Source organism: Oculina patagonica, chromosome 5 (assembly GCF_052425735.1).
Source record: "Oculina patagonica isolate OP01 chromosome 5, crgOcupat, whole genome shotgun sequence".
Lineage (NCBI taxonomy): Eukaryota > Metazoa > Cnidaria > Anthozoa > Scleractinia > Oculinidae > Oculina > Oculina patagonica.
Genome location: NC_135762.1, coordinates 58,130 through 77,072, shown reverse-complemented (window position 1 = coordinate 77,072; position 18,943 = coordinate 58,130). Strand labels below are relative to the sequence as shown.

General features: G+C 40.4%; 1 protein-coding gene across 1 annotated transcript in view; it reads right to left on the bottom strand.

Annotated features, from left to right (window-relative positions):
• The window catches only part of LOC144654529 (uncharacterized), a 42,076-nt gene that overhangs the window by 1,588 nt on the left and 21,545 nt on the right, over nt 1-18,943 (bottom strand). Inside the window, exons 17-37 of the mRNA XM_078514681.1 lie at nt 16,028-16,195; nt 14,336-14,476; nt 9,769-9,920; nt 8,756-8,955; nt 7,879-8,576; nt 7,455-7,595; nt 7,038-7,205; nt 6,789-6,929; nt 6,564-6,715; nt 6,276-6,475; nt 5,400-6,097; nt 4,976-5,116; nt 4,559-4,726; nt 4,310-4,450; nt 4,085-4,236; nt 3,278-3,471; nt 2,371-3,050; nt 1,852-1,992; nt 1,545-1,712; nt 831-971; nt 389-540 (exon numbers count right to left, since the gene is read on the bottom strand). Of these exons, the coding sequence (XP_078370807.1) occupies nt 389-540; nt 831-971; nt 1,545-1,712; nt 1,852-1,992; nt 2,371-3,050; nt 3,278-3,471; nt 4,085-4,236; nt 4,310-4,450; nt 4,559-4,726; nt 4,976-5,116; nt 5,400-6,097; nt 6,276-6,475; nt 6,564-6,715; nt 6,789-6,929; nt 7,038-7,205; nt 7,455-7,595; nt 7,879-8,576; nt 8,756-8,955; nt 9,769-9,920; nt 14,336-14,476; nt 16,028-16,195 (4,937 nt within the window). The remainder of the gene's footprint in view (nt 1-388; nt 541-830; nt 972-1,544; nt 1,713-1,851; nt 1,993-2,370; nt 3,051-3,277; nt 3,472-4,084; nt 4,237-4,309; nt 4,451-4,558; nt 4,727-4,975; nt 5,117-5,399; nt 6,098-6,275; nt 6,476-6,563; nt 6,716-6,788; nt 6,930-7,037; nt 7,206-7,454; nt 7,596-7,878; nt 8,577-8,755; nt 8,956-9,768; nt 9,921-14,335; nt 14,477-16,027; nt 16,196-18,943) is intronic.

Sequence of the window (18,943 nt, the reverse complement as noted above, 5' to 3'; positions counted from 1 at the left end):
AGAAATAAGGGTTGAGGTAACAACAGCATACAAATTTAAACAAATTAACTATAGCCTCGGTAACAGACCTCTTATCTCGTTCAAGTTGTGTCTGAGAATCGAGTCAAGAACTTCCACACTTACGACTTAGCTCTACAAATATCAGTGCATTGTCCCGGAATGGACATTACTAGATGACATTCAGTGACAGTTTTTTAACTGAAAGTAATTTAGTATTCAATTTTCCGAGCTCCCCCCCTTACTAAAACAATGTTGAACTTGAAAGACCATTTGCTGACCAAAAGGCGAAGTGTCACATAACTTTTGATCAGGATTGTAGTTCACTGGGACTGGAGGAGAACAATTAAATTTAAATTGAGAAAAAGTACAGCTGATCAAAGTGACAAACCTGACATATTCACCAGTGGGATCAACCTTCTTTCCAACCTCTACTGGACAGAACCAAGGCACATGTTCTTTCACAAACGTACTTCCTGAAAGCCACAGCCAATTGCCTACATTTAGACTCCACTCTGCATCCAGTTGAAGCTCGTCAAAAACCTGCAATAAACAAAATAACCGAGGGTAAAGATATCCTATGGACAAGTCACGCAAGTTAAAAAAAAATACTGTTGACTTATTAATGTTGTTCTTGATAGACATGACAAATAAACGTGCTTCTAAGGAAGGTTAATCACAAGTATTCAAGTACTTGGTTAGATTGAACTGTTCCAGAATGTAGCTTCCTGTTCCCATTGTAAAATTCTGAGACTGATTTAATCCCAATTATTCATACACCCTCATTCGTAAGTCTCCTTTTGCTCTGTGTTAAAGAACTGAATAAAGCTAACCTTAAAACCTTCTTCCCAGTTAATCCACAGACAGCCTCGTGTCAAGAATGAGCCCACAGCTCTTCGTGCAATGTCGTGAATCCATCCTTCTGAGCGGAGTTGCCTCATAATGGCGTCAATCCATGGAAAACCAGTCATACCCTGCGAAAAACATATGACGTACATGGGTTACCATAACACTGAGCCCTGTCACTCAAAACACCAGCTTCTAAAAGTTGCGACAGTGATGAACAGATACAGTTAAGGCGTAATCTTACATCAAGTTTTTATTCAAAACCAGCACAACCCTTTAAACTGCCAGTCAACAAAAAATTCTTTTTTCTGGTCTAAACACATTTTACAGTTCACGTTAGGAAATTGGCATTAAATATCAAGGCATTTGCCCTCCTCTAATTATCATTTCTTTACTTCTAACGAACATAATGTTTGTTAATGCACTTTTCTGGACTTTCTTATTAAGAGGGGTTTTAAAACTGGAATCACAAATTACATCGCATTTGTATCAACCCATGTGTTAAAAATAAACTATGGTTTACAAACTGATGATTTCCTTGAAGTATTCTGTTGGCTCTTTCATTGGTTACAACTTAAGGTCAATCATTCCCTAACAGATGTCATTAGGTAGGCTTAACAAGGGGGGAGGGTGTAGGGGTGGGGGGAGAGAAAGGCTTCACTTTAGACGAAAGCCCCACTGGTAGAATCTATCAGACTGACCTGTTTCCATTTGTCAAGATACTCTGCGGAATCTTCCCAAGGAATTTGAAGACTGACTGGATTGTTGACCATCACATGCGCATCTGGCACCTGGCTTCCAGCAAGGAAAAAGAACTCACGCCACAACAGTTTGCTGTACACCATCAGGGGCGGGTTCAACGTCTTGCTCTGTAAAGAAATCAACAAGTGTTCAAGGGCAGCTTAACAGATGGGGTGTCTACCTAATTCCTTTGGCACACATTCAATCATCTAAGATGTCTGCTAATGGAAATCCTGATTGTTGCTGCGCGAAAGGTATAATATGTACCTTTATATATTCCTCAGTCATTCTCTGGTATAGAAGCCTTGAAGACAGGCAGCCCAACCTCAAGTAGGGACTCAAGTGACTTGCTGATGGCATCATAGACCTTGCAGTTAATGGTGGATTGCTAAAGTCGTTCTTTATCATCTGTAGGATCAATAAAACAATTAACTACAAGACATACACTAAGTCACTCACTGTCATGGAATTAGCCTTTTTCTACTGCGTCAAGTTTGGAAAATGTTCATCAATCTTATAGTGAGCCCCCTTTGAAATGTATAAATAAATCATTACCCATGTACTAACAGTCACCAGTAACAGGTCACGTGAATGCACTTTATATTCATCAGAAAAGCGTTCTATACGAGTTTTTTAAGCACAAGAAGTCGTTTGTTGTTTCGTATGTTTAATTCATCCCTTCACAAATAGCGATTGCTATTTGGTCCCAAGGCAAATAAAGTCCAGAGCACGGATTACATTGCACTCTTGCAAACCATAGCGATAAGCATAGCAAAAACTTCATACCTCATGCAAAGCTACTTCCATTCTCGCTAAAGCCTCCTGCTCTCCACCTTGATATGACCAAGAGCCGGTACCTGGTGGTTTTTGGAAGCCCATCTCCTCTAGTGTAGGTACTCCGTACTGTTGGTTATGGACTCTCCCTACAGGAGTCACACACGAGCCAAACAGCTTTTTAGTGACCTTTGGTACCGGCATTTGTGGCCTTCCTTGCTGCGATGCGAGCTCCATAAACTCATCAAACAACTGTGGTGCTCTTCCCTCAGTTGACATCAACAAGGCATCAGTATCATAGAGTGTGTGTGAAACATGACTGACAACTTCGATTCCACTTTGTTTAGCGAGGTTAGTGATGACCGCATCCCTGGACTTACAACGTGGTTCACAGTCAACCTCGAATGACAGCCGAGTGATGTCCCACTCCTTAAAAAGTGAAGGCAAGATATCAATAGGTCTTCCCTTCAGCACAAAGAGACGCGAGCCACACTGAGTGAGACTTCTGTCGAGGTCTTGAAGTGACTGTAGCAGGAAATGCCAGCGGTTTGGACTGACAGCCATGTTACCTTCATCACAACACTCTAAGAAGTACACTCCATAAAACACCTTACTGTCTTCAAGGCATTCACGCAAACTGGGATTGTCGTGAAGTCTGAGGTCCTTTCTGAACCAATGAAGGCTTTTATGACCTGAACAAGAAAAACGTAATTAACCAAAGGAAAAGCAAACGTCATGTTTCATTACTTGATATAAACATGAGAAGTTGGGGTGAAAGACAAATAACTGTTTTGCTTTGGAAACAGTTTGAGAGAGAGGGTAGAAACACTACTATTATTACTGTGAATGTTGAAATTTAAATCAAAAAGGTGTTAAAATAAGCATGCATACACCATAAATGTACCCTAAGAAGACGTACCGGCGATATCCAAGAAGATGCACAAATCTTTCAAGCGCTGTACACAGATTTTCCGCTGTTCAGTGTGATTAGCCACAGGTTCAGGATAATCGTCACCCACAATGCACCGAGCAGCTTTTTGCACTTTTAAAGGTGCTCTCCATGGTTCAAACAAGTACTTTAGAGGTAATCTCTTGAGCTCTGGTACATATTTCCTGCAACAAATGTTTACAAGGAGAATATTAGGTGAAACCGCCGCGAGTAAACAACTACACGACCCATAAGAAGAAAGCATGTGACACACGGCCACACACAAACTCAAGTTGTTTGAGTTTGTGTGTTTGTTATTTGTGTTTGTATGTTTCCAAACAGCATGAATTTTATTTCGGGTCAAAAACAATTACCTGAACACACAGCGTTCACTAATGATGCTACAGTACTTGCTTAAAGTTTTTAAAAATTAATTCTTGCAGCGATAAACCATTACAGTAGATCGCATAAAAATGGAACACACACCAATCTGTCCAATAAAACTACGGCCAATAAGGAAACACCAAAAATCACAATATATCGACATCGTAAATATCATAATAACAAAGCACAGATGCTCCTTACTCTTTCAACACCACCGCATAAAAATTCACATTACAAGCAGAAAACAGACGTTATAAACAAAACATTCCTACGTCACGTTTCAGAAACACTGCTGCTTGCCACCAGTTGAGTAAAACTTCCGTTTCCGTTTTACTTCAAAAAAGGTAACATGACACACAACTTAAAAATATAATTTATCCTACGTTACTTAAAAACAACTACAATAAAGCACACCTCACATATTCACCAGTGGGATCAACCTTCTTTCCAACCTCTACTGGACAGAACCAAGGCACATGTTCTTTCACAAACGTACTTCCTGAAAGCCACAGCCAATTGCCTACATTAAGACTCCACTCTGCATCCAGTTGAAGCTCGTCAAAAACCTGCAATAAACACATTTTACTCCTAAGTGCTGCTTCTTTACACACAAAACCACTTTCAGCGTTGCTGGCCTACCTTGAATCCCTCTTCCCAGTTGATCCAAAGGCATCCCCTGGTCAAGAAACATCCAACAGCCTGACGTGCCAAGTGAGGAATCCAACCCTCTATGCGCAACTGACGCATTACTGCATCAATCCATGGAAATCCAGTGGTACCCTGAAAGTGACGCAACACATTAACAAACATTCAATACACTCGCCCTACCAAGTGTCTTCACAGCAAGCCACAACAACACATGTACATCTGTCACTATGTGACACTTACATTCTTCCACCTCTGGAGACCCTCAGCATTTTCCTCCCAAGGATACTGAACACACATAGGGTTGTTGTCCATCTTATGCAAGCCTGGGTTGGCACTAGACATGGTGAACAGAAACTCTCGCAGCAGCAGAGGTTCATGAAACGACACAGGTGGCATTTTTCCCTTTGCCTGTCGACCATTAAGACATGAAAGAATAACGTTAGCAATGGCCTCACTCACTGGTCAAAATACTGAACACATCTCCAATAGTAATTTGCAACCATTTTCTTCAAGTGAGTTGCTCTCGCTTTGACTTCCTTTGTGCAACGTCAAGTTTTCATATTCTGCAGCACCACAAAAATAAAAACTTTCCTTCGCAAATGAACTGTGTTTTTACTTATAACAACTTTACTTGTTTCTGTTCATTCAAATACTTACCTTTCCGTAACAATCTGCGAGCTGATGCCACATGACTCTGGGTGACAGACATCCAAATCGTAGGTAAGGGCTTAAGTGGGTAGGAGACGATGGCATGGTTGCTGCACTTAATGCCACTTCTTCAAAGTCATTTTTCACCAGCTGAACAAAACAAACACAAATACAGTATAACAATCCAAAACTTTTTTCAACAGTCAGCATTAAACCCTTCAACTATTAAGTAAATAATGCTACCACAAGCAAACCTGCTCCCAAAGAAATGTTTATATTCTAGATGTGTTCCTGTCGGTACTGTATCCTGACCACAAGTCAATACAACTAAATCAGTTTCACTAAACTCCAATGAGTGCTACACGTCTGGCACAGTCAAATCCAACTTTTAAAGACTTTCAGCAATCCCCTATGCTAACTTCACATACTTTACCTCTTGTTCAAGAAGGACAAGTCTCCTCAGTGCCTCTTGTTCTCCACCTCTCCACAATGCTGCACTTGTCACACATCGCATGTCTTTCACTCCTAGTTCACTCAATTCAGGAACTCCATAGTTTGCCTGGTGGTCAATAGCTACTGGTGTCACACAATGGCCTATCAATCGTCTGTCCACCTCTTTGACTGCATTTGGTACACTAAGCATCTTCTCTTCTACAACTCTGATGAAGTCCTTGAAAAGCATAGGTGCATTACCACCATTGGCACGTAAAATCTGGCCTGGCTCATACAGAGTGTGTGATGTTTTGCTTAAAACTTCAACTCCTGCTTTCTCGGCCATGTGTCGGATAACAGAATCTCTCTGAGCCCCAAATGGCTCACAGTCACTTTCAAAACTGAGCCGAGTAACTCCCCACTCTGAGAATAGCTTTGGCAACACCTCCATATCCCTGCCACGTACGACAAACAGGTGTGATCCCAGCCTAGCCAGCTGACCATCCAGATCCCTCAAGCTCTCCAGTAAGAAATTCCAGCGGTTGGCTGAGATCTTGCTGTGCCTTGCTCCTTCAGTGTCCAAAACGTAAACAGGGTAGAATGTGCCACTTCCTTCCAGACAGGCACGCAATGTGGGGTTGTCATGGAGCCTCAGGTCTTTTCTAAACAAATGCACACTGGTGTGTCCTCTTTCTTCCACTATAGAGAAAAAACAACAACAAAAAACAAAGATACCCACACGTTAATGTCGATAAAAACAATATTTCCGCGTACAACTATACCCTCTACTGGTTAACAACTTAACAACCATTAGCTGCATGGGAAACTGCAAACAACGCTAACCGCCATACTCCAAACAGTTGACTGTACTATTTACCTGGAATCTCGGCGCCAACACTACGAGCCAGCTCTTTCAGCCTCTGCACACAAACTTTCCTCTGTTCTTTGTGGTCCACCAGCGGTAAGGGATAGTCCTTACCCACCAAACATCCAGCAGCTTGTTGTACAGATTCAGGAGCTTTCCACGGTTCAAACAAGTACTCTGTGGGCAATCCTTTCACTTCAGGCACAAATTTCCTGCAGGACAGTTTTCAGCACACAATTAACACCACTTCATACATTAGCATTTTCAGTAAAGCATGTTGCAGCTATAATGAAAATTTACCTCACATATTCACCAGTGGGATCAACCTTCTTTCCAATCTCTACTGGACAGAACCAAGGCACATGTTCTTTCACAAACGTACTTCCTGAAAGCCACAGCCAATTGCCTACATTTAGACTCCACTCTGCATCCAGTTGAAGCTCGTCAAAAACCTGCAATAAACACATTTTACTCTTAAGTGCTGCTACTTTACGCACAAAACCACTTTCAGCGTTGCTGGCCTACCTTGAATCCCTCTTCCCAGTTGATCCAAAGGCATCCCCTGGTCAAGAAACATCCAACAGCCTGACGTGCCAAGTGAGGAATCCAACCCTCTATGCGCAACTGACGCATAACTGCATCAATCCATGGAAATCCAGTGGTACCCTGAAAGTGACGCAACACATTAACAAACATTCAATACACTCGCCCTACCAAGTGTCTTCACAGCAAGCCACAACAACACATGCACATCTGTCACTATGTGACACTTACATTCTTCCACCTCTGGAGACCCTCAGCATTTTCTTCCCAAGGATACTGAACACACATAGGGTTGTTGTCCATCTTATGCAAGCCTGGGTTGGCACTAGCCATGGTGAACAGAAACTCTCGCAGCAGCAGAGGTTCATGACGCGACACAGGTGGCATTTTTCCCTTTGCCTGTTGACCATTAAGACATGAAAGAATAACGTTAGCAAAGGCCTCACTCACTGGTCAAAATACTGAACACATCTCCAATAGTAATTTGCAACCATTTTCTTCAAGTGAGTTGCTCTCGCTTTGACTTCCTTTGTGCAACGTCAAGTTTTCATATTCTGCAGCACCACAAAAATAAAAACTTTCCTTCGCAAATGAACTGTGTTTTTACTTATAACAACTTTACTTGTTTCTGTTCATTCAAAAACTTACCTTTCCGTAACAATCTGCGAGCCGATGCCACATGACTCTGGGTGACAGACATCCAAATCGTAGGTAAGGGCTTAAGTGGGTAGGAGACGATGGCATGGTTGCTGCACTTAATGCCACTTCTTCAAAGTCATTTTTCACCAGCTGAACAAAACAAACACAAATACAGTATAACAATCCAAAACTTTTTTCAACAGTCAGCATTAAACCCTTCAACTATTAAGTAAATAATGCTACCACAAGCAAACCTGCTCCCAAAGCAATGTTTATATTCTAGATGTGCATCTGTCGGTACTGTATCCTGACCACAAGTCAAAACAACTACATCAGTTTCTCTAAATTCCAATGAGTGCTACACGTCTGGCACAGTCAAATCCAACTTTTAAAGACTTTCAGCAATCCCCTATGCTAACTTCACATACTTTACCTCTTGCTCAAGAAGGACAAGTCTCCTCAGTGCCTCTTGTTCTCCACCCCTCCACAATGCTGCACTTGTCACACATCGCATGTCTTTCACTCCTAGTTCACTCAATTCAGGAACTCCATAGTTTGCCTGGTGGTCAATAGCTACTGGTGTCACACAATGGCCTATCAATCGTCTGTCCACCTCTTTGACTGCACTTGGTACACTAAGCATCTTCTCTTCTACAACTCTGATGAAGTCCTTGAAAAGCATAGGTGCATTACCACCATTGGCACGTAAAACCTGGCCTGGCTCGTACAGAGTGTGTGATGTTTTGCTTAAAACTTCAACTCCTACTTTCTCGGCCATGTGTCGGATAACAGCATCTCTCTGAGCCCCAAACGGCTCACAGTCACTTTCAAAACTGAGCCTAGTTACTCCCCACTCCTGGAATAGCTTTGGCAACACCTCCATATCCCTGCCACGTACGACAAACAGGTGTGATCCCAGCCTAGCCAGCTGACCATCCAGATCCCTCAAGCTCTCCAGTAAGAAATTCCAGCGGTTGGCTGAGATCTTGCTGTGCCGTGCTCCTTCAGTGTCCAAAACGTAAACAGGGTAGAATGTGCCACTTCCTTCCAGACAGGCACGCAATGTGGGGTTGTCATGGAGCCTCAGGTCTTTTCTAAACAAATGCACACTGGTGTGTCCTCTTTCTTCCACTATAAAGAAACAACAACAACAATAAAAAAAACAGAGATACGCACACGTTAATGTCGATCAAAACAATATTTCCGCGTACAACTATACCCTCTACTGGTTAACAACTTAACAACCATCAGCTGGGAAACTGCAAACAACGCTAACAGCCATACTCCAAACAGTTGACTGTACTATTTACCTGGAATCTCGGCGCCAACACTATGAGCCAGCTCTTTCATTCTCTGCACACAAACTTTCCTCTGCTCTTTGTGGTCCACCAGCGGTAAGGGATAGTCCTTACCCACCAAACATCCAGCAGCTTCTTGTACAGATTCAGGAGCTTTCCATGGTTCAAACAAGTACTCCACAGGCAAATTTTGAACTTCAGGTAGAAATTTTCTAAAATACAACAATAATTTAATACCATAATTAGTCAATTGAATGTTGTCATTCCAATAACTGCCATGTGATCATGATTCACCCCAATTTGAATCACTTTTTGTTTCAAGTAATCTCATTGTAAAAAATGACGCAAACTCCATGCATAAGGTTCCTAATACAATATAACTATGCCCAGTGAGAATGAGAATCATTTTCGTAACCAGTTTAGAGATAGTAGGGTAAGCTTAAGCTTGTGATATGACAATTTAACTGAAGCTGATACACGGTTTAACATTTGTTGAGCAAGAAATGTTGTGACAACAAATGTTTTAACTTGTTGAACAGAATAGAGCCAGGTTCTATTTTGTTCAACAACGTTCAACATGTTGAAATTTTTGACATTCAACGTCGCATGATACACTGTTCAACATTAATTTTGTTGAACACCATTTGCAACATTTGTTGCTCAACAAACGTTGAACCATGTACAATTGGCTAAAGTTAACAACAAAGAGTAGTGTCCTCGCTGCTTAGTGGTCAGTGGTGTTCTGAGTTGTTTGTGCTCCGTGGAGACGTCGCATCCACATAACTTTGGTTCAGAGCTGCTGTGTGGCATTTTCATTCGTGTTTAATGAGCTTGGTGCTCCAGTTTGTGGTCGGGTTTGTCATCTTCCCACCCACCCCCTCCTCCCTTTTCTCCCATCTCTACTGTTCGTTCAGTGTGACGGGTGCCTGGAAGGCTTGTATGGGGGCTCATGGCTGGGTTGCACACACAGTGATACAGTTGTTAATTTAATAGCATAAGTGAAAGGTGAGGTTCCCTCTGTGTACCTGATGTACTCTCCTGTGGGATCAATCTTTTTTCCAATGCCTACTGGGCAGAGGAGAGGAAGACTGTCTTGACCAAAAGTGCTCCCAGACATTGACAACCAGCTTCCTGCATTAATGCTCCACTCTGCATCTAACTGGAGCTCTCCAAAGACCTATTAAAATATTGAAACAAAACTTAAAGTGCAAATGACGAAAAAACCTTGGCACGCTAAACATGCAAGAGTTTTTTCTTTCAATTTATGGGGTGGCTTGGGGTGAAACTGGGTGATTGTCCTGTTGGGATGGTTTATGCCATGGGTTGAGCTATTTGTGTATTGCGGCCCACGGAGTCACTTTTTGCACAAAATTTTCTTGCAAACAAAATAACTTTTACGTGCATTTTGATACATCAGAACTGTTTTATTAAAACGTAAATTTTCATCATTTAATTGAAAAACAAAAACTAATTCAATTATCAAAATGTCACAAAATGGCACGTTCTTATTCTGCTAGCTTTGTAGCAACCGTAACGTGTTACTTTTGTTTGTTACGGAATACTTTTGGCTTTTTGCCAAATACTGAAACATGATATTGTTGTTTTTCTCGCTTTTGTAACATGAGACCTTTGTTTTTTAAAAACGAACGTAACATGATACCCTTGTTTTTCTCGAAAAAGCCACATTTTCATATAGACATTGAACGAAAAGTACTATTAATAATAAACGAAGTAACAAACGCATCAAATCAAAAACCACTTTCTTTGGGAAAGTTCTTTAAAGCGCAGTAGACCTGGAGTATTTGTTTCCTGTCAGAACCATTCAACAAAGATTTTCGTTCATTCTATTCACAACCTAAATTCTATTCAACAAACAAGAACTAATTGAGTTATCGAATTGTCACGGAATGGCACGCTCTTATTCTGTTTTTGCTATCGATCGTAGTTGCTTTTAACAGCAAAGTTAATACTTGTACCGGTTCATTAAATGTTTGAACGAGATGTTTTACAGTAGATTTCAGTTTACTTTGGCCGCCCGCTTTGCGAAGTTTGTTGGGAAATTGGAAACTTTGTTATGAAGTTGCCAATTACGTTGCGAGTTTGCAAATCAAATTGCGAACTTTGATAAGTTCCCAACTTCGGCCCGACTGAACTTTCGAAGTTTTGGTAGTTAAGGAGAAACAAGACATGTTTAATAATTATATTTTATCGCTTTTAGATAGGATTTTTATATTTATATATATATATTTTTTAGGAATCTTAATTTAGCTAGATGGTGTTGTTGTTTGTTTGTTTGTTTGTTTTTTTTTTTTTTTTTTTTTTTTTTTTTTTTTTTTTAACCATTTTAAAATAGTCTGATGTAATACTTTTATACCCTTTGTTTTGATGTAAATACTTTTGTAAATACTAAACTTTTAATCGTGGAGCACCTGTAAACTAGCTAACAGCTAAGTGTGTACTTTTTTCCACGTTAAATAAAGTATGTAAGTATGTATGTATGTTGCTCGAAAGTCATGAGGCATAATCTTCACTGTCTTCAATTTCAAGTCTTCTGCGTTTGTAAACCGGATGAAACTGGATGGTTTACCAATATGTAAAATAGATTTTAATCGAAGCTGATGCGACGCGACGCGACGCGACGCGACAGGGAAGACTAATTTGTTCGAGACAACATGTTAACGGCTCGCTGAACATTAAAGTTTTTTATTTTTATGACATTTGTTTTCAACAGTTTAGCGTAGCAAAGCCCTTTTTGATAACATAATTATAGAAGGTTTTATTAATTTCGGGCCGAAGTTGGGAACTTTGTATCGAAGCTCACAATTTGATTCACAAACTTGCAACCTATTTGGTCACTTCACATCCTCGGAGACCCAGGGGCAGTTAGTGGGGCGAGGGAAACACGAAAATGCGGGTAGAAAATAGCGCGAAACTGCGAGGGAAAAAATCAGCATACAAAAGTTGTATTGACTGAAAGTGCCCCTGGGGAAAGAGTCTTACCAGACCAGTTCAAAAAGCTCTCTGAATACTGCCTCCTGATTGGGCAGAAAAATCTTTTGTATTCCCTTTGTATTATTCTGCCCAATCGGCGACCAACCTGACTACAGTCCTTTTGGTGTGTTCTCACACGAAATATGTTCACAAAGCCAGTTCGCTCGCCATATCTGTCTTGCTTGTTTGCCAAGAATTTGCTCGGGAAGGAAAAGTTTCGGCTAGTGCCTCCTCAACTTGGATGTGAAGTGTCGGGAAAATTTTGTCTTCGGGTAATATGACCATCATTTGAGTGCTACAATTGGTGCTGCACGCATTACACGCGCGCGTAGCTAATCGGTCGATCGACGGAAAAATTTACGAAATGTAAGGTCTTGAAAGTTTGTTTGGAAATAGTTTTTGACTTCCTAAAATCTTTAGCTTAATGTAACTTTAAAACACATTGTTATTTTAATTTATTACTATGATATTCAAAGTTATCTTTCTTATTACTATCTTTTCTTTAATGTACATAAGGTATTACCTTTTTGGAACTTTATTTATTTATTTTTTCTTCTTTATTTTCTTCTTCACCTCCCGCCTCGAATAACTAGGCTAATTGCGGGAGGTGAAAAATATTGTAAATAACATGATTGTTTAAATAAACTGATGATTGTTTAAATAAACTTTTTGTTGTTGATGTAGTTTTGCTTCCAGCTGCGATCGATCTTCTATTATCTTACCTACAAAAAAACTTAGGAATCGCTGCTGCACGCTTTGCACAAATAGCTAGACAGCCGCTTGACAAATCTGTCGGACTTGTCCGTAAATAATTAAGTACTCTTGTTTGGAAAAGTTTCGCATTAAGCTGTCATATTTGATCTTCCCAGAAAAAAATCTGAAAACATCCATTACAGCAGTTCAACTAGCATATCGCACACAAACTTTTAAAACTCGCAAACAGCATGCAAGTGTTACGATACCTGCGATCGACCACAATCTGAAGAATCCGCCGTTTCTCAGTGTGCATGACCGTCAAACTTTCAACGTTTTCAACCAGGGGAGGCACTAGCCGAAACTTTTCCTTCCCAAGCAAATTCTTGGCGAACAAGCAAGACAGATATGGCGAGCAAACTGGCTTTGTGTACATATTTCGTATGAGAACACACCAAAAGGACTGTAGTCAGGCTGGTCGCCGATTGGGCAGAATAATACAAAGGGAATACAAAAGATTTTTCTGCCCAATCAGGAGGCAGTATTCAGAGAGCTTTTTGAACTGGTCTGGTAAGACTCTTTCCCCAGGGGCACTTTCAGTCAATACAACTTTTATATGCTGATTTTTTTCCTCGCAGTTTCGCGCTTTTTTCTACCCGCATTTTCGCGTTTCCCTCGCCCCACTAACTGCCCCTGGGTCTCCGAGGATGGCCACTTCATAACAGTCATAACAAACTTTCCAATTTCCCAACAAACTTCGCAAAGCGGACGGCAAAAGTAATGACAACATTATTCTTCAAATCTGCTTTGTGCAAATGTTATATGTTATTTTTACTACGGTCAGGAAAGCTAGCCTCTCCAAACGTACGCTCGAATAACAAGTTAGTGTTGGGCCTTTTGCTCACGGCGTGTGCGTTGTAAGCAGGCGAGCATTACGAAAAACGTTTTTAATCCAGGGTTAAATCACAACTCACCGATTCCACCTCCTTCTAATCTAAAAACTTCGAACAAAATTGCTGACTACAACTGTGTCAGATTGCTTCCCCTTTATAAACTACAATTTGATTGGTTCCGACAGTACCTGAAATCTGATTGGTGTGACAAACAAACATACTTCGCTGACTGAGCCACCCAGCCACCCACTGACTACACGGAATCACGCCGACTAAGAGCTATTTTTGAAAAAATAACTCAAAAAATTGCTGCCTATTTTGAAAGCTTTTCAAAATAAAGAAGAATGGCATTTGCCAAGAGATATTAGAGATATTTACGTTTTTGTATTATGCAAATGGGGACAGTGATGGCGTAATAATGATAATTTTGTTCAAACCAGTTCTTTCCCCTTTTTAGCACTACAAAATACTTCACAATCCCTTGCCATAAGATATGTCTACAGCACTCCCTTAGTTAGTGTAATGGTTTTTTTTTATCTATAGTTAAGATTGCCCCCTCCCCCCACCACTCTCAAGTCCAACATGCTTTCCATAATACCAATAACTCATTACTCAATGGTAAGTACAGTACATGAAAAAAGTGAAAATAAAATGTATGGTGACCACTAATAGAACAGCTGTAATAAAATATCTGCATTGAATTCTAGCCTAGTGGTTTCATCAGGCCAGAGCTTTAATCCCAGTTTCTGTAGCATGAGGCAACCAAGAGTATTTCTCCTCCTCCCTGGATGGGATGTCTGTCCAGCAGTAAATTTGCCCGTAGCTATTTATACACCTGGGTGGAGAGAGGCACTATGATAGTGAAGTGTCTTGCCCAAGAACACAACACAGTGCCCCAGCCAGGGTTTGAATCTAAACTGCTTGATCTGGAGTCCAGTACACTAACCATGAGGCCACTGTGCCTCCCATAATATAATAATAATAAGCGTTGAGAAATACAGACAGGAAACACTACCTTAAACCCTTCCTCCCAACTGATCCACATACATCCTCTTGTAAGAAAAGAACCAACAATTTGTCGTGCAACATCCGGAATCCATCCCTCTTGACGCAACTGGCGCATTACAGCATCAATAAAGGGGAAACCAGTTGTACCCTATGGAGACAAGAATGGAATCATGAACAATAGTCATTGATATTCCTGGTTTTAACATGCTGCTGTGCCTTACCTAAAAGGCGAAAAAATTCAGACAAAATAATTTTTAATATACAAATAATGTATTTTTGATGTCTTGTTAATCAGGAATATTCAGTGAGTATACTAGCTAATGCAGCCTGAGACAGATGGGGATGTTCACGATGTCTTCAAAAATGTGACCCTCCATGGGAAAACACGGCTTATCGAACATTGTAAATTAGTGAAACCGGGTTTCAAAAGGGTTTCAAAGGGTTTCAAACCCCCCCGAAACCCGGTTTCCAAAGGGCTTCAAAGGGTTTCAAACGGGTTTCAAAAGGGTTTCCAAAGGGTTTCAAAGGGTTTCAAACGGGTTTCAAAAGGGTTTCCAAAGGGTTTCAAAGGGTTTCGAACGGGTTTCCAAAGGGTTTCAAAGGGTTTCCAAAGAGTTTCCAAAGGGTTTCGAACGGGTTTCCAAAGAGTTTCCAAAGGGTTTCGAACAGGTTTCTGAAGGGTTTCAAAGTGTTTCCTAAGGGTTTACATTATCAATGACCGTAAGCAAGGGTTTCCAGAGGGTTTTCAAAGGGTTTCTAAAGAGTTTCCAAAAGTGTCCAAAGGCCGCTTTCGAAAGTGTTTGCTGTACGAAACATTCCTCGCAAATACCACAACGTCGGTTTTACTTAGATAGCGTAATGAAAATTACCTTCAGCACGTTGCTCTAACTAACTACTATAAAAAAGCATCGTACCCCATTTATGTTAACATAAACTAAAAAAAATGCAGCGCTTGCTCTCTCTCGGACTAAAAGTGTTTGCAAAGCGAAATATTCACAGTTGTTACCAAGAAAACTTAAAAACGATTTTAAAAGAGCGGCGTTTCAAAAGGGTTTCTAAAGAGTCCGCAAAGCGTTTTCAACAGGTCAAAGTGTTTCCATAGGGTTTCAAAGGGTTTTCAAAGGGTTTCCAAAGGGTTTCAAAGTGTTTCCAAAGGGTTTCCAAAGGGTTTCAAAGTGTCTCCAAAGGGTTTCCAAAGGGTTTCAAAAGGGTTTCAACGGGTTTTCAAAGGGTTTCCAACGGGTTTCTAAAGGGTTTCCAAAGGGTTTCAAACCTCCGAAACCGGGTTTCCAAAGGGTTTCTAAGTGACCTCAAACCCCCCGAAAAACGCTTTTATCGATAAGCCGTGTTTTCCCATGGAGGGTCACAAATGTTTTCAACATGTAGTTATTATTGTCAGTGTTATCCATGTGACAGGAACAAGATTTGTTAAATAAAAAAATTCAATTCAACAATCTCTTGCCAAAGCTCTTAGCACCTGTTTTGTATTGGAAATTTTATGCACCTCTTACAGAAGGGGTACAATTAAATCAATTTAGTTACATTCTGGAACCTTTCAGGGGCTCCAGCATCTATTTTATAGTGGAGTCTGACAGGACAGCCCATCTCTCCTCCCCCAACCCAGGCCACCACCTTGCGGTTATCTATGGGATATCAAAAATTTAACTTTTATATACTGTACAATTCAGACAATAAATACCTTTCTCCATTGTTCTACAGCAAAGGCATTGTCTTCCCACTCCATTTGCAAGCACAGTGGATTGTTCTCAATGTGGTGCAAAGTGGGATTATTGCTACCAATCACGAAATAGAAGTCTCTCCAAAGCAACGAGTCGAAAAGTGATAATGGGGGGGCACATTGCTTAGCCTAAAAGGTGGACAAAAACATAGTCAAAGGCTATTCCATAACATCAAAGATCTAAATACTCTTTTAAATGTGGCTAAATGTAATTTAAGTTAAAATCAAGCCAATGCTGGTCAGTGGCAATTGTGGGACCATGTGCTGCCAAGAGAAACACAGGGTTTCACAGAGCTTGTGTATTGTGCCTTCCAGCTGTGTGAGGTTGTGCAGTTTAATCACTCGCCCTCCCTCGCCTGTTCATTGAGTGGCCATTGAGTGGGTTGGACTGTATAAGTATAATTGTGACCTCACACGGGAAAACATACACTAAGCCTCAAACGTTAAACGGAACAAACCGTTCGTTCTCCGTTTTTTATCCGTTTAAATGCTTCATGAAAACCGTTTTAAGCGTATGCCAAAGAGTTTAACGGTAAAGTAAGACCGTTCGAGCATTTAACGAAACCGTTCAGAAAAGTTTTCTATCCGCTAAACGGAAAACTTCAACCGTTCGAAAATTTTAGCATCCGTTTTCTCGGCAAGACCTTTTCGTTAAACGGCAATTCATTTCCGTTCAAACATTTTTAGCAACGCTCTTTAAACCTATTAAAACAGCAAGCACTGTCGTATTTATTAGGCTATAGGCCCAGACGCTAAACTACGCTAAACTTTTGGCTATCAAACCCTTTAGAGTCTAACGAAAAATACCCTACATACTCGGCTACAAGTACAAGTCGAGACCCAATATTCTGTTCAAACTTTAACCAAGCGCAGCAAATCTTTATTACATCGCATTTCTCTCATTGAAAACAACAACAAATCACAAATAGAATATGAATTTAATGTGATCGGCGTTTACATGCTGGAAGCATAATATTACTGTAGTCAAAACGATACTTACAAATAAATATTTACCTGAGTTCAGAATCCTATCTCAAACAATCACACGTTCTTCCGTAGAATTAAGCGGTGATCGATCATCATCAAAATCTAGTCGTTTTTTCAAACAACTAAAAATCTTCAAGACCTTCAAATTCAGAACAACACAATACGGAATCGGTGAATTCCGGATGAAGCCGCCAGCGAACAAATCAAGCGACCCACTTGAACTGTGGTGAGCTTAAAATGTCATCAAAACGAAAAACGTATCCTGAATCCGATCAAACGCTCCTGTGTGTTTTTTAGAAGACAACTGTATTATAAATTTTCGGTTTTTGAACTGGTTTTGAACTAAAATTACACGCAGCCGATTTCTATCAGCAGAGCGTGTTGCAATGTTTACTCTGAGTCGTGGGAACAATCGCTTCTGATTGGTCAGTTTCTGACGTCGCCAAAACAAGTGAAACTAAAGTCTAGTCAGCTCACTGAAAGCGTTGATTGAGTCACGAAAGCGTTGATTCTGCAAAAGATTAAGGTGAGGCAGCAGAAATAGTCTTGGGCAGAAATTATGGAAGAGATTGTGAGAAAATCGTTCAAGACATGCGGGACTTCGAATGTTCTCGACGGTACAAAGGACGACTATATATACGCCGACAAATTCCACGTGAGAGTCGTTCGCTTGAGACATGTTTTGTCAGGGAAGCGGCCATATATTTCTCTCTAACTTCTTTCTTCTACAGTTATAAATCTTCTTTTTAGAAGGATGTTCATGTTTCCTCATTTAAATTTAATAATTTGAGAGACGGAAATGTAAATGTAGCTGCATTTGTTCTGGAAAGGATAAGAAAGTTGGACTTGTTGCCGCTAGCAAACTTTTTTAGACGAAGATGCATGTCTGCATTCAGTTGTTTAGTTTCCCAGACTAAGTCCAGATGAAGCTTACCGTTGGGTAAGCATTTCTTAGTTTAGTTTTACGACAATGAGTGATTTTCCCGAATGCTTGTATTAAAGGGCTCGGAGTTGATAAAACATACCATAAGTTTTATGGCCTATTAAACATCACCATTTCATTTTGAAGTTTGTTGTTGTTGTGGTTCTATTAGCTTCATAGTTTAAGTTTTTCTGTTTATTTAAACGTTTTTGTCTGCCGTTCGCAAATTTTGCTTCACCGTTAAACGCTACGAGCTACTCGTTCGCAAATTTTGCTTCACCGTTAAACGCTTCGAGTTATGCGTTCGCAAGTTTAACCTCATCGTTAAACGCTTTTAAGTGGTACTATGATCAAAATTTTACCTTCCCTTTTCTCTTCGGTTTTTGAAAGTACTTACATTAAATAGAATCCTTGCCAAATTTTAAGTTCAAATTCGAATTGGAAGACCACTTATTTCACGCGTAAACTTCGGCTTTGGCTTGCCGCCATTACTAGATTCAAAAATGTCCGAGGACCAAATAGAGATCTGGAACTAGTTGGGGCGAGAGCATGCTGACGTCATATGCGCATCAACAAAATGGCTTCTTCGAAGGCTGGAGTGACCGATCTGGAAAAACATTGGTTTTCTTTTTAATCTGTAGTGATGTAGAAGCCGTATCTACTGCGCAAATGTTTTTTAAACATACTTCAAGGCATCTCCAGGTCACTTTTGCACAACATAGTGGCAGAAAACATTTCAAGAGGCGAAATTTCGTGACATCTTAACTCGCCCGAACCACGCAAGATGAATAATATATCGTCTGATAACTTTGAGGGAAACTTGTACTCTTGGAAATGCTTTATAGATATTTCTCCCTGCAACCATTGTGAGGTTAACTTCTTCAACTATCCAAGGGAAGTGAATAGAATAGAACGCTTCGAATTATCTACAGTGAGTTTACTGTATTCGCTCCTTTTTAGAAGCAAAA